The sequence below is a fragment of the Ranitomeya variabilis genome, chromosome 2, assembly GCF_051348905.1.
Source record: "Ranitomeya variabilis isolate aRanVar5 chromosome 2, aRanVar5.hap1, whole genome shotgun sequence".
In the NCBI taxonomy this organism is placed as follows: Eukaryota; Metazoa; Chordata; class Amphibia; order Anura; family Dendrobatidae; genus Ranitomeya; species Ranitomeya variabilis.
Genome location: NC_135233.1, coordinates 244,673,678 through 244,690,039, shown reverse-complemented (window position 1 = coordinate 244,690,039; position 16,362 = coordinate 244,673,678). Strand labels below are relative to the sequence as shown.

The 16,362-nt window shown below is 44.9% G+C and overlaps 1 protein-coding gene across 4 annotated transcripts in view; it reads left to right on the top strand.

The window, feature by feature from the left end:
- Positions 1 to 16,362, top strand: part of CAMSAP1 (calmodulin regulated spectrin associated protein 1) — a 64,486-nt gene that overhangs the window by 16,628 nt on the left and 31,496 nt on the right. For all 4 annotated transcript variants that reach the window (XM_077284364.1, XM_077284361.1, XM_077284365.1 and 1 more), the window contains exons 3-5: positions 2,695 to 2,957; positions 9,748 to 9,909; positions 10,069 to 10,149. In XM_077284364.1, coding sequence (XP_077140479.1) covers positions 2,695 to 2,957; positions 9,748 to 9,909; positions 10,069 to 10,149 — 506 coding nt within the window. The remainder of the gene's footprint in view (positions 1 to 2,694; positions 2,958 to 9,747; positions 9,910 to 10,068; positions 10,150 to 16,362) is intronic.

Here is a 16,362-nt window from a genome sequence, read left to right as displayed (position 1 = left end):
ACATTAGTATATGGGAGGGGGATGGGTGGTAACCATGGAGGCCATTTTGAAGTCGGCCATTTTGAAGTCGGCCATTTTAAATCCAACTTTATAAATGGCCCACCCAGGTGTATCCATATAAATGGCCCACCCTGTATGAGCCTATTTTCAGTCTCCTGACTCCTGATGACATACAGGGGAGAGAAGAGTGAGAAAATGAAGGGGTGGTAAATTCTGAAGACAATGGGTACAGGTGACACTAAGTACATCTAGTGGATTGAAAGAAAGCAGGTGACTCTCCTCCACCACAGTCATCCTTATGAGAGAAAGATGGCACCCGGTGAGTAGAAGAGGGCAGTGTTTTGGTCCGGAGAATGCCAGGTCTGCTCCGGAGGTTGGCATTGGGGTTGTGGGATCCACACCAGTAAAGCTGACTGTATAGGGGATATAGGAGGTGAGAAGACCCCCTACAAGGCTGGAGTGAGGCAGTTTGCCCTGGCCACACAGGACCTAAACGCAGGTCATCATCTGTAGGTTTCTTACATAGTTTTTCCAAGTGGTTTTACTGAGGATGATTTTTTTTCCCCTGGGTACAGGAGCCATTGTGGCTCAGACCTCGGTCATAAAGGTTTACAATGACATTCATGAAACTGGAACAACAAGGACTCCCATATGCCATATGTGGTACATGTGGGAGAACACAAAGAGATAATAATAATCTTTATTTTTATATAGCGCAAGCATATTCCACAGCGCTTTACAGTTTGCACACATCATCATCACTGTCCCCGATGGGGCTCACAATCTAGATTCCCTTTGCAATGTGGGAGGAAACGAGAGAATGCGGAGGAAACCCACACAAACACTGGGAGAAGATACAAACTCCTTGCAGATGTTGTCCTTGGTGGGATATGAACCCAGGACCCCAGCACTGCAAGGTTGCAGTGCTAACCACTGAGCCACCGTGCTGCCCGATGCAATCCAATGCACATACTATTAAAAATGAACTTTATTAAATATATAATATTAAAAAAACGGAAGAAGCTGGCAGAGAAATGCGCGTCTGGGTGGGGGGACTACGAGCAGACCACTATGGCTGGCATTTACCGGTAATGTAGCTTTTATCATTATATGTACAACTTGTTTAGCTCCTAGTATACAGTCTGATTACAGCTATTATAGCATTATCATTACATGTTGTACCGGTCTCTGGCTGTGCCCTCAATTGAGGGGGTGATTATATAGAGGTGTTGTTGATATTAAGTCTTATTTCTGAGCATATTTTGCTACTCTATAGGGGGAGCCATCACATGTGCATTTACCCCCATTGTCATTACCGTTATTAATATTTATGTGCAATATTCCCCTCATCTTCTGCTTGGTGTCCCTTGATGTCATTTTGCTTTTTTATACCTTGGTGTTTTTTTTTTAATATACATTTAATAAAGTTTATTTTTAATAGTATCTGCAATGGATCTTGGATTCGTGTTCTCCCACATGTACCACATATATGGGAGTCCTTGCTGTTGAACTTTGTTGAAGTGCATTCCTTATTTTGGGCGATTTTGATTTATTCATAAAAGTGGGATTACTCGAAGGGTCTTCACAGAAGGTTTCTCTATTCTTTACCCTTATGACAAGCAAATAAGGCCGTTTTATGAGTCACGGCTCAATGGAAACACATCTGCACGCCTGATAGTTCGTTATTTATTTCCACTTTGTCCCTAAAAGTTCCATTTTTTTTTTATTTTTTTTTTTACCAGGATCACAATTTATTTGCAGTTCTAAGGACTCCTTAGAATCGGGCAGTATGTCATTTTTTGTTTTGCTTTATTGTCCAGTCATACAGGGAATGCAGATAAGTTTCATAGGGGACATCCAGGCCTGTACGGCACATTGCCACTTATGATTTGGGTAAGGCGGATGCAGCAGGTAAATGTCAGGTGTTCACAGGACCATCCACTATTGTAAAGCTTGAAGTGATTGTGGAGGGTCCGGGCCCCTCCTGTTGCTGCCTCTGCTTCATGGATGTCTCCCCGTTTTGCTGGGTGCCAGAATGTGCGGTGACGACAGTAAGTTTCTCATTTGCTGCAGTTACTTGTAACCTGTAAAACTTGTTTGTATGATCCGGAGTCTTGTGTCTTTACTGGTCTGGTGGAATCAGCCCTTCAATAAGCTGTTTACACCCTCTGTGCGCCAAATCCTGCTCCGTTGGCCACTATGGGCTCTCTTCTATTCTGACAGCCAAGTATACTATTAAACTGCTATAAACATTTCCTCCCTCATGCTTTACACTGCAGCTCAGAAATGAGAGAATTTGCCGTGAAGATGAGCCTTGCTGGCCCTACGTGGCAGCTTTCTAATGAGGCGATGTTCCTGTGTTGGTCGTGGTAGTCTGTTCACCTTGTTCCTTCTCTGAGACTCCACAGAAAGGCTTCCTCCTGTATGAATAGACCGCTCTCGTGGGGGTTCCTCGTTATGAGAAGCTCATCAATCTCCTTTGTGTTCTGCCAATTTGTCGCCATCCGCAGCTTTGTTTATTTCCCTGAGTTCTTCATGGTGGATTTATTAAAAAAAAGAAATAAAAAGTAAAAATAATAGTGTCACTTGGTGGGTGATGGCTAATTGAATATCTACCATGGGGTAATCTGGTTTGTGTTTGATCAGATGATTAGACGGTCTTTATTAATCTGCCTTGTGTTGGCTTTGTTTCAGACAATGTTCCTGAGGAGCTGAAGGACCCGTTCTACATAGACCAGTATGAGCAGGAGCACATCAAGCCGCCCGTCATCAAGCTGCTGCTCTCCAGCGAGCTGTACTGCCGCGCCTGCAGCCTCATTCTCAAGGGGGACCAGGTGGCAGCGTTGCAGGGGCACCAGCCCGTCATCGAGGCTTTGTCACAGAAGGGGATTTATGTCATGGAGAGCGAAGACGTGCCCGTGTCTGAAGGCGACCTCAGCTGTGCCCCAATCAAAATGGTCAGTGTGAGAAGATAGGATAAAACTTTCCAACGTGTATTGTGAGCAGACCTGTCAATACGGTGGTGGATTTTTATAACGTACAGGCGAGAAGCCATCCTAAATTCAAAGTGAAGATTCTTTTTGTGTGTGTATGAACAGAGACAATAACTGGTTGCCAAATTTCCCCACCCAGCACCATGTAATGTGTACAGGGGTATCTAGGTTTTCCCTGACTGCAGATGTTGGGGTGGGGTAAGGAAGGATCTGCTGCGCTGTATTTATACCTGCTCCCTATGCTTTGCACTCATGCCTGCTTGTTTATCTCTCCCATGTACATCTATACGGTAGACTGGGAGGTATAGTTCTTGGTTGAACACCATCTATAAAGTGTATGGTAGTCCTCAGGTTATCGCATGACTGTTGTTATGTAGGCAGACCTTTATACACATTAGATAGCTGTTTGCCCCATCAGTGATCGTTCCAGACTCCGCTGTATACAGGCCCCCTCAGCTCGGCGGAGCGCTCCTGTGCTCTCTATGAGAGAGCCATTGCCAGACTCCATTGGGGCAAAATACAAAAGGATCAGCGAATGGTAATCCAGCAGATCGGCTAATCCCGCCACCCTCCATAGACCTCATCTGTTGGGGGAGAGTCTGGAGGCCCCCATCCACATTACAATTTGCCTATCCTGCTGGGTTCAGCCGACTTCAGTGTAATGTGTATGGGGGTCTTACGTTCTCCTTATCCCTGGATTGGTGCAGTTGTTTACTACAAAGCTGGGAAATGACACAGACCCCCGGCATAGTATGTGCCCTCAGCAGAATGACGCTTCTGTTCCATTCCTGACACGTACAGATGGGTGACACACCTGATCGGTATGGGCCTCAGGCAGTGTCATGTCATGATCTGCAGCTCACATGGCCTAAAGGGAAAAACCTGTGTCACATTTTGCATTAAGGTAAAAAATAATCTGAGCTGCTATTAGGGGCAGACTGAACACTGGTGCATGGTTTGGCGTAAGAACCAGGTTGTATCGGGCATGGATTACAGGTGCCTCTCACAAAATCAGAATATCATCAAAAAGTTAATTTATTTCTGTTCTTCAATACAAAAAGTGAAATTCCTACATTATATAGAGTAATTACAAACAGAGTGATAATTTTCAGGTGTTTATTTCTGTTAATGTTGATGATTATGGCTTACAGCCAATGAAAACCCAAAAGTCATTATCTCAGTAAATTAGAATACTTTATAACACCAGCTTGAAAAATGATTTTAATATCCGAAATGTTGTCCTTCCGAAATGTATGCTCAGTAAATGCACTCAGTACTTGGTCGGGGTTCTTTTTGCATCAATTACTACATCAATGCGGCGTGGCATGGAGACGATCAGCCTGCGGCACTGCTGAGGGGTTATGGAAGCCCAGGTTGCTTTGATAGCAGCCTTCAACTCGTCTGCATTGTTGGGTCTGGTGTCTCTCATCTTTTTCTTGACAATACTCCATAGATTCTCTATGGGGTTAAGGTCAGGCGAGTTTGCTGCCAATCAAGCACAGCGATACTGTTGTTTGTAAACAAGGAATTGGTACTTTTGGCAGTGTGGACAGGTGCCAAGTTCTGCTGGAGAATGAAATTTCCATCTCCAAAAAGCTTGTCGGCAGAGGGAAGCATGAAGTGCTCTAAAATTTCCTGGTAGACGGCTGCGCTGACTTTGGCCTTGATAAAACACAGTGGACCTACACCAGCAGATGACATGGCTCCCCAAACCAACATTGATTGTGGAAACTTCACACTAGACCTCCAGCAGCTTGGATTGTGGCCTCTCCACTCTTCCTCCAGACTCTGGGACCTTGATTTCCATATGAAAAGCAAAATTTTCTTTCATCTGAAAACAACTCCTTGGACCACTGAGTAAAGGCCCCGTCACACATAGCGATTTACCAACGATCACGACCAGCGATACGACCTGGCCGTGATCGTTGGTAAGTCGTTGTGTGGTCGCTGGGGAGCTGTCACACAGACCGCTCTCTCCAGCGACCAACGATCAGGGGAACGACTTCGGCATCGTTGAAACTGTCTTAAACGATGCCGAAGTCCCCCTGCAGCACCCCGGGTAACCAGGGTAAACATCGGGTTACTAAGCGCAGGGCCGCGCTTAGTAACCCGATGTTTACCCTGGTTACCAAAAAAAACAAACAGTACATACTCACCATCTGATGTCCGTCAGGTCCCTTGCCGTCTGCTTCCTGCTCTGAGTGCCGCCGTACAGTGAGAGCAGAGCACAGCGGTGACGTCACTGCTGTGCTGTGCTCTCACTGTACGGCGGCACTCAGTCAGAGCGGGAAGCAGACGGCAAGGGACCTGACGGACATCAGATGGTGAGTATGTACTGTTTGTTTTTTTTGGTAACCAGGGTAAACATCGGGTTACTAAGCGCGCCCTGCGCTTAGTAACCCGATGTTTACCCTGGTTACCAGTGAAGACATCGCTGGATCGGTGTCACACACACCGATTCAGCGATGTCAGCGGGACCTAAACGACAAAAAAAACGTCCAGGCCATTCCGACACGACCAGCGATCTCGCAGCAGGGGCCGGGTCGCTGGTACGTGTCACACATAGCGAGATCGCTACTGAGGTCGCTGTTGCGTCACAAAACTTGTGACTCAGCAGCGATCTCGCTAGCGATCTCGCTATGTGTGACGGGGCCTTAACAGTCCAGTTCTTTTTCTCCTTGGCCCAGGTAAGACGCTTCTGGCGTTGTCTATTGGTCATGAGTGGCTTGACACAAGGAATGCGACACTTGTAGCCCATGTTCTGGATACGTCTGTGTGTGGTGGCTCTTGAAGCAATGACTCCAGCAGCAGTCCACTCCTTGTGAATCTCCCCCCACATTTTTGAATGGCCTTTTCTTAACAATCCTTTCCAGGCTGCAGTTATCCCGGTTGCTTGTGCACTTTTTTTCTACCACACTTTTTCCTTCCACTAATATGCTTGAATACAGCACTCTGTGAAAAGCCAGCTTCTTTAGCAATGACCTTTTGTGGCTTACCCTCCTTGTGGAGTGTGTCAATGACTGCCTTCTGGACATTTGTCAAGTCAGCAGTCTTCCCCATGATTGCGGAGCCTATTGAAACAGACTAAGGGACCTTTTTAAATGCTTGGGAAGCCTTTGCAGGTGTTTTTTGTTAATTATTTTAATTTACTGAGATAATGACTTGGGTTTTCGTTGGCTGTAAGCCATAATCATTAACATTAACAGAAATAAACACTTGAAATAGATCACTCTGTTTGCAATGACTTTATATAATATGAGTTTCACTTTTTGTATTGAAGAACTGAAATAAATTAACTTTTTGATGATATTCTAATTTTGTGAGAAGCAGCTGTTCGTTCATTCTCCATTGACTGTATAGACTGTGGAAGAGATGCAGTAAGATAACAAAGGGGGCACCTGAAGGGGACTCTTTCTTTACGGAAAGCTTCTTTTGATGTCAGATCCCCCTTTACAGAATGGCTCTCTCGTCTGTCCCCCTCCTCTGACTAATGTACTGTGAGCTGCTAGGAGTGCAGGAAGACGTTCTCACACAGGAGGTCACTTTCGCGCCATGCATCTGCTGGTTGGGAATACTTTAAGTATTGTTACCATCCTGATGCTAACTTAGAGGAGTAAGAAATGTTAACAAAGCTGCGAAAGATTGTAGGATCTTGAAAGGGGTTGTTTCAGGCTGAGACGTTCTTCCCAGTCCACACTCTGCGTTCTCCGGCAGTCCTATACAGATTGAATGGAGCGGAGATGCCTCATGCAGACGGGGCTCTCCTGAGCTCCGATTTCTGGAGCACTGGGGTCTGAGGATACCTTATAAACATTGTGCAATCCCCCTTAAGTATGACTCTGCTTTCCATGGAACCACTGAACCAGTTCATCAGCTTTATAAAAGTGTCCCCGTGCTGATGACATGTGGGGGTATTCTGCTCTCCATAAGTGATCAGTCCTGCCCTGATAAAGCCGGTTTATGTATTGCCACATCCCGATGTCGGGTTCCTCCTCTTGTCCCTACAATGTGTTACATCCAGTCCTATGTCCTGATTCTTCTGTGTCACGGACAGTGCTCGTGGTTACAGCTTTTCCACTTAGTAATCATGCAGGGGCTATATGGTTACTTTAGATATTGGTACGCCGTGCTCCTGCTGTACGGTTTGCCTTGCCACGTTTTATGTAAAATCAAGGTTAAGTACATGACTTTGTTACTCACCTGGACTTCCTCCAAATCTCAGTAAACAGGGGTGGGGGGGCGGGGGTGGAAAGGGGTTTTCCACATTCAGTAAATAGGAAGCCAAACATTTTACTATCTACTATATAATTGTCTAAGGGTACCTCCGTCTGTCTGTCCTTCTGTTTGTCTGTCGGTCTGTCGCGGTTATTCGTACGCTGATTGGTCTCGCCAGCTGCCTGTCATGGCTGCCGAGACCAATCAGCGACGCGCACAGTCCGGAAAAAAATGTCCGCTCCTTACTCCCCGCACTCACTGCCCGGCGCCCACATACACCCCTCCGGTCACCGCTCACACAGGGTTAATGCCGGCGGTAACGGACCGCGTTATGCCGCGGGTAACGCACTCCGTTACCGCTGCTATTAACCCTGTGTGTCCCCAACTTTGTACTAATGACGCTGCCTATGCGGCATCAATAGTACAAAATGTAATGTTAAAAATAATAAATAATGAAAAAAAACCTGCTATACTCACCCTCTGTAGTCCGCTGAGCCACTCGTGCCGCCCGTCATCTTCCGTTGCAGGTTGCGGTGGCAAAGATGGTATGGCAGAAGGACCTGCCATGACGTCACGGTCATGTGACCGCGACGTCATCACAAGTCTTGCGCGGAAAGGACCTGACGTGACGTCACGGTCATGTGACCGCTACACGGTCATGTGACCGCGACGTCATCACAGGTCCTGCGCTCAGACCAACCCTGGGACCGGAAGATGCCGTGGACTACAAGGGGCCCTCGGAAAGGTGAGTATATGTTTATTTTTTAACCTGTGACAAACGTGGCTGGGCAATATACTACGTGACTGGCCAATATACTACGTGGCTCTGTGCTGTATACTACTTCGCTGTGCAATATACTACGTGGCTCTGTGCTGTATACTACTTCGCTGTGCAATATACTACGTGGCTCTGTGCTGTATACTACTTCGCTGTGCAATATACTACGTGGCTCTGTGCTGTATACTACGTCACTGGGCAATATACTACGTAACTGGGCAATATACTACGGCACTGAGCAATATACTACATCGCTGGGCAATATACTAGAGACACCATACAGGGGATAGATTTTAAAAAATTGCCTTTATTAAGTTTGTATGACAATATGAGTATATAAAAACAAACAATGGTGCGCATAATAGGACTTGGGATCAACCCATATAATTGCTCAAATGCCTCATAGTGGCAGACCCTTCCATATATATATATATATATATATATATATATATATATATATATATATATATATATATCTATATATATATATATATCTATATATATATATCAGGTTTGCTCAGGATATATAAAAAACATGTGAAGTAAAAAGAAAGTGCAACAGTGCAGAAAAATATATTATTTTAAAACACCTGAAAGGCACATACCATGTGCTATGCATATATATCTATATAGATGGCAAAAAAAAAAAGCCAAGTCTTTATATCAAAATAATCCGATGTATCAACACCCTTTATGTAACAACACAGCAGATCAAAATTAAGGTGCACAGTGCAAAGGGAAAAATAACAATGAACAATGATAATAATCCTGAGTATTACCTTAAAGAAGGGGAAGGGTCGCCACGTCCTATATTCTGCACCCCTACGCATTTTTCGGACTTATGTCCTTCATCGGGGGGGTAGCTAATCTATCAATTAGGGGTCCTTTTATATGGATCAGCCACCTAGTAGCGCGGCCCGGGCGTCTGTGGCGCGTGTACAGCCAGGAGGATCCGGAAGTCCCGGCGCCCGCACCATGTGACCGGTCGTACGGGGACTGAGTATCTGATTTATTAGATAATTTGAGTGGTCCTGTGGCTCTAACTAGTAGTAAAATAATAGAGCAGGTAGTCGTCCTTCTCGGATCCAGTCCCAGCTTCCCGCTGTTGCTGGAGTCTCAGTATTTGGCTGCAGCGTTGATGTCACATGACCACTGCAGCTAATCACTGAGCTCATGTAGTGATTAGCTATAGTGATGGTGTTCACTGTAGTTGTGACATCAAAGCTGCAGTCAAAACACTGATGTGAGCCATGTCAGAGAGCAGACGCTGGACATGGGGAGGATGGCGAATACCTGTTAGTTTTTTTATTTATTTTTTTTAAATCACGTTTGAGGTCCACTCTCCTAAAAGTGGAAACCCCCTTTAATGTGTGGTTTCATAGCCCCAGCAAGTGTGATGGCGGATCCACAATGTATGACGGGATTAATTGATGTTAGTCCTCAGCCCCTACAGGATGGGTTGGCGGACCCCTGCTCTGGAGATGGATGGGGTCACTCCTGTTGTAGCCGGTAACCTCTAGAAGTAGTGGGGTGTTCCTCTTATAGGCAACGCTTCTGTGATCCAGGTTAAGCACACGTAGGTGCCCCAATCATTACTGTTATCGGTTTCTCTTTTGAGGGGTCCAGACCAGTATTTACTTCCCACGTAGAGGTGAAATCTCAGCGGTCTTCAGTCTGAATTCCAGGATCATAGAGAAGAGCACTTTTTTTCTTTTTTTAAAGTCCATGTAACGTTTTGCGTCTGCTTCTTGTTCTTCCCAGAGTGCACACATGTCGATGATCGATGCACTAATGATGGCCTATACCGTGGAGATGATAAGCATCGAGAAGGTTGTGTCAAGTGTCAAGCGCTTCTCTACATTTAGTGCCTCCAAAGAGCTGCCGTACGATCTGGAGGATGCCATGGTTTTCTGGATCAATAAGGTAGGGAGCAGTGATGTACTGAACAAAGGTGGTGTGGTTGGGTTATCATCTTCTCATGTCGCTGTAGGATTCTGTAAACATGTGGGGTGATGTGCGCTGTTACAATGTATCGCTGAGACCGCCCTATGTCAAAATGATTCATATTGTATTACATTTCAGGTCAACATGAAAATGAGGGAGATTCTGGAGAAGGAGCACAGGATAAAACAGCAAATCATTGAGAGCCCAAGTCATCAGAAGGTATTAATACTAATTTATTATACAAGGATAAATCTGTTAAATAGAATTGTGGAAAAGGATTTGCAGGACTCTGGTTCATTGTCCTTGTTGGGTCTCCGTTGCAGTTGGACCTGTTCAGTGTGAATTTCCTCGGCTGGCAGTGGGATGCCTGCATCCTGGATGTCTATACTGATTGCTAGGCCCTCGCCTTGTCACGGCATTGTGCGAAGCCTAGTAATCACAGGAGACGTTCAGTGTCGGCATTTGTGTGCCAACCGAGCAAAACCAACGTGGACACTAGACTACAATCCAGCAAATGTTTTTCCTCAAATCTACAGAAATGAAAGAAGACACTCATGCCAGTCAGTGTGGTGTTGTGTAAATGTATGGCTCAAGTGTAGAGTGCTGCCCCCTAGTTGATAATCCATGTACTGTAGACTAGGAATAATATCACCGCACTGGTGTTTACTCTCGAACTACACCCCTAGTCTACAATCTGTAGCTGAGAGTTGTAGTTTCCTGACCACTGCAGAGCCGTAGCTTAAAGATGAAGCAGGTTCAGTTTGTTTTATGGCCTAAAGGACAATTAAGATCAGGGTGTAACTTTCTGATTTATCCCCACCCGCTAAATCCTAGGCAGTGGGGATACGGTTGCAAGAGTGTGAACCCTGTACACAGAAGGGCTTGTCCCGCAGCAGTATAGACAGTCGCTCGCCAGCAATTGTCAGTCTTCAGCTTCCAGCTCATTGATCCTCGATGGCTTCATGTCTCAGTTATTGATGATAACCGTATAAATCGGATTTGCCCAGTAAGCCTTAGCTCTTCCAATCACGTCTACTCAGTTTGTAAAATATAAGAAGCCTTTATAATGTATGATGCAGCCTATGAACTGTTGCTTGTCATGTCCTCTGCACTCACCAACAATTATGTCCTTTTAACTAAAGAGTAATTGCAATGTACTAATCTGGGTTTGCGCTTGTGCTTTATTTTTCCTCTTTAATCTGCTAATTTGACTTAATGTGGACTTTGCTTTATATGGATATGATGGTGCTGGGTGTCTTGATCTGTCTCTGTTTCAATGAGAATATAGAACTAGGGAAAAAAGGGCTTCATACTGAGGCTGGTTTCATGTTTGCGTTCAGGAGGGCTGCGGATGGCTGCGTACTTCTCCCTTAAGCTTTGCCTACTTCTGCATGCGTCCTGCATACCTATCTTTAACATAGGGTATGCAGGAACATGCGTTGTATGCGGATGTGTGCGCATGCGGCGATTTGATGTGTACGGCGACTGCACGGAAACGCAATGAAATATTTTTTTTTTATTTTTTTTTTAATTTCCCCTCTCCTTTGTAAAGAGCTGTAATGCCAGTTAATATCTCCACACTTTTCTGCTAAATGAAATGTAACTCATTAGGTGCCAAATATTTGATTGCTAGTATCTCCAGCAAAGGAGAGGTGGAATAAAAAAACAAATAAAGCAAGTTGTGTTTTTTTGTTAGTTTTTTTTTCTGCTCTGGAGTCACTATTGCACCCTGTGTCCAGTTCAACCTGAAAAATGTGGTGACAGGTCCAAGCACAGTATGGATTGAAGTGGGGATGCTCCGAGAAGAGTCAAACTGACCGTGACCAAAATCTGCCCAGCATGAGCACTAGTCTTCTTTTTCTGAAGTATGCATCGAGGAGTGGGGTCCATTTGTCCCGGCTTCACTGGCACCTGAAATATCCTACAACTAAAAGACCATGGCGCAAGCAGTCTTACCGAGCCAGATTGGGCAAATTATGTGCATGGTCATCCTGATTCTTCAAGCGTCTCCATCTTCTTGACTGTAGAAAAGTATTTAAAGGGAACCTGTCAGTAGGATTGTGCTGAGTAACCTACAGACAGTGTCAGGTCAGCGCTGTTATACTGATTACAATAAGACCTGGTGATGAAATCCGTCTTGTGGCTGTTGTTTACATTTATGCAGATGTCAGACTCTCCCTCGCTTTATGTGGTGCTCTGATTAGGTATTCATAATGCAGACTGCTCACAGATCACTGATCCCTCACTGACCTGCCCTCTAGTCTACATAATGAATGTTATATATACAAGGGTATGTTTAAAGGGACTCTGTCACCTGAATTTGTAGGGAACAATTTTCAGCCATAGGGGCGCGGTTTTCGGGTGTTTGATTCACCCTTTCCTTACCCGCTGGCTGCATGCTGGCTGCAATATTGGATTGAAGTTCATTCTCTGTCCTCCGTAGTACATGCCTGCACAAGGCAATCTTGCCTTACGCAAAAAAATACATAGACATCCTTAATAAGAAAATGCTGCCTTCTGCTCAACACCTGTTTTCAGAGGATTATATCTTCCAGGATGATAATGCTCCTTGTCACAGAGCTAAGACAGTAACGGAATGGAAAAAAAGAACAAGGTGGCTACTATTGACTGGCCAGCTCAGTCCCCGGACCTCAATCCAATTGAAAATTTGTGGCACAAGGTATCATTAGAGATATCTAGAAAACAGCCAAGGACCAAGAGTGAGTTGATTGAGGCTCTGATACAGGCCTGGAACCACATGATCACTTGTGAACATCTGCAGAAGCTTGTTCACTCAATGCCACAGAGATGCAAGCTGGTGCTCAAGAGCAAAGGCTGGCCAATAAAGTATTAGAAGCTAAAGATGCACTCAAAAGGCCCTTTTCAGGACTCTGAATTAAATAAAAAATAATAAATCTTAAAAAGTAAAATTTAAGTCTGTGGGAACTTGCATTGGAAGTTAATGAACTTAGAAACCTGTTCACCATTCTACACACTGTACTGGTGTAGGTATGGTTATGCTGTAAAAAAAATTATCAAAAATGTGCATACCATAACAATTTATACACTTGGGACATTCAAAAATGAGTATGGCATACAATGAGGGATTACAAAAACATATATGTCCCACCAGTTTCACTGTAGAGATGCAGAAGTATGAAACATAGTTTTCTTCATGCCTATGCAGGACTTTTGAACACCATTGTACATACTGAAGAGAAAAAACCCTTCTGCAGGCAGGTGCCAGCAGAACTGCATATTTCATATAGTTGAGGTTATCCTGATGTCCTAAAAAAAAAGTTTGAAAATGGCGCCTGTGCAGTAGCAGCTATCGGTGTATATAGAGGTGATCTGATAGCTGCTACTGCACAGGCGCCAGCGATGCCATCTTGCTAGAGAAAAAAATGTTTCCTCCTCCAAGGTGGTGCCTGCACAGTAGCAGCTATCGGCGATTGCTAATAGCTGCTATTGTGCAGGCGTCGGTGCCGCCAACATGCTAGAGAAGAAAACAAATATGTCCTCCTCCAAGCTGGTGCCGCCCACGCCTGCATCGGATCACCCACAGCTGCTACTGCACAGGCGCCATTTTCAAATGGATTTTTTTTGCGGGGGGGAGGGGGGAATATCAGCATAACCTCAACCACATTATATATTGATTATACACACCATGTGTGTGTGTATATGTGTGTGTGTGTATATGTGTGTATGTGTATCTCTCTCTCTCTCTCTCTCTCTCTCTCTCTCTCTCTATATCTATATCTATATCTATATCTATATCTATATCTATATATATATATATATATATATATATCTATATGTATATATATCTATGTATCTATATATATATATATACACTCACTGGCCACTTTATTAGGTACACCATGCTAGTAACGGGTTGGACCCCCTTTTGCCTTCAGAACTGCCTCAATTCTTCGTGGCATAGATTCAACAAGGTGCTGGAAGCATTCCTCAGAGATTTTGGTCCATATTGACATGATGGCATCACACAGTTGCCGCAGATTTGTCGGCTGCACATCCCAAAGATGCTCCATACAAGGCAGGATGGATCCATGCTTTCATGTTGTTTACGCCAAATTCTGACCCTACCATCCGAATGTCGCAGCAGAAATCGAGACTCATCAGATCAAGCAACGTTTTTCCAATCTTCTACTGTCCAATTTCGATGAGCTTGTACAAATTGTAGCCTCAGTTTCCTGTTCTTAGCTGAAAGGAGTGGTACCCGGTGTGGTCTTCTGCTGCTGTAGCCCATCTGCCTCAAAGTTCGACGCACTGTGCGTTCAGAGATGCTCTTAGGCCTACCTTGGTTGTAACGGGTGGCGATTTGAGTCACTGTTGCCTTTCTATCAGCTCGAACCAGTCTGCCCATTCTCCTCTGACCTCTGGCATCAACAAGGCATTTCCGCCCACAGAACTGCCGCTCACTGGATTTTTTTTCTTTTTCGGACCATTCTCTGTAAACCCTAGAGATGGTTGTGCGTGAAAATCCCAGTAGATCAGCAGTTTCTGAAATACTCAGACCAGCCCTTCTGGCACCAACAACCATGCCACGTTCAAAGGCACTCAAATCACCTTTCTTCCCCATACTGATGCTCGGTTTGAACTGCAGGAGATTGTCTTGACCATGTCTACATGCCTAAATGCACTGAGTTGCCGCCATGTGATTGGCTGATTAGAAATTAAGTGTTAACAAGAAGTTGGACAGGTGTACCTAATAAAGTGGCCAGTGAGTGTATATCTATATGTATATAAATATAGTGAAAAAATTGGAACAGCATCAAATTACTACCTTACAAGGCATGCAGAGCTCTTCCGACGAGCAATCCAATGGTCAAAAAGTAATAAACTCAAAAAAAGGAAAAGCAGCACAAAATAATTGAAAAAAAGTGGACTTTAATGCCTGAACGGCGTGCCAACGTTTCGGGTGTGTATCTATATCTATATCGATCATGCTGCAGCGCAGGGGCCATGGCTGGCGCCCGCCGTTCATGGGGGTTTTTATTTTCGGTACGTATATATAATATTCCTTATGTAAACTAGTGGGCAGGTCAGCGAGGGATCAGTGATCTGTCAGCAGGCTGCATTATGAATACCTAATCAGAGCACTTCATGAAGACCCCCACAGCCCTGCCCCAGAGTACGGGCAGATCATTAACTCAAAACTGGAAATAAAGATTACACAACAACCACAAGACAGATTTCATCACCAGGTCTCATTGTAATCAGTATAACTGTGCCGTCCTGACACTGTCTGTATACTGTGCACTGTCCGTATACTGTGCACAATCCTGCTGACAGGGGCACTTTAACTTAAGGTACCGTCACATTTAGCGACGCTGCAGCGATATAGACAACGATGCCGATCGCTGCAGCGTCGCTGTTTCGTCGTTGTGTGGTCGCTGGAGAGCTGTCACACAGACAGCTCTCCAGCGACCAACGATGCCGAAGTCCCCGGGTAACCAGGGTAAACATCGGGTTACTAAGCGCAGGGCCGCGCTTAGTAACCCGATGTTTACCCTGGTTACCAGTGTAAATGTAAAAAACCCCAAACACTACATACTTACATTCCGGTGTCTGTCGGGTCCCCCGGCGTTCTGCTTCCCTGCACTGTAAGCGCCGGCCGTAAAGCAGTGCAGGGAAGCAGAACGCCGGGGGACCTGACAGACACCGGAATGTAAGTATGTAGTGTTTGGTTTTTTCTACATTTACACTGGTAACCAGGGTAAATATCGGGTTACTAAGCGCGGCCCTGCGCTTAGTAACCTGATGTTTACCCTGGTTACCAGTGATGACATCGCTGAATCGGCGTCACACACGCCGACTCAGCGATGTCTGCGGGAGATCCAGCGACGAAATAAGGTGCTGGCCTTCTAGCTCCGACCAGTGATGTCACAGCAGGATCCTGATCACTGCTGCGTGTCAAACACAACGATATCGCTATCCAGGACGCTGCAACGTCACGGATCGCTAGCGATATCGTTGTTAAGTTGTTCAGTGTGAAGGTACCTGTAGGGTATGTGCACACGTCAGGATTTCTTGCAGAAATTTTCTGCAAGAAATCCGCATTTTTTTTTTTTGCGTCGTTTTCCCGTTTTTCCCCCGTTTTTTTAGCATTTTGCAAGCGTAATTAGCTTGCAGAATGCTAAAGTTTTTCAAGCGATCTGTAGCATCGCTTGGAAAACTGACTGACAGGTTGGTCACACTTGTCAAATATAGTGTTTGACAAGTGTGACCAACTTTTTACTATAGATGCTGCTTATGCAGCATCTATAGTAAAAGATAGAATGTTTAAAAATAATTAAAAAAAATAAAAAAATGGTTATACTCACCCTCTGCAGACAGCCGATATCCTCAGCGGCGTCCGTTCCTATAGATGGTGTGGTTCAGAACCTTCGATGACGTCGCGGTCACGTG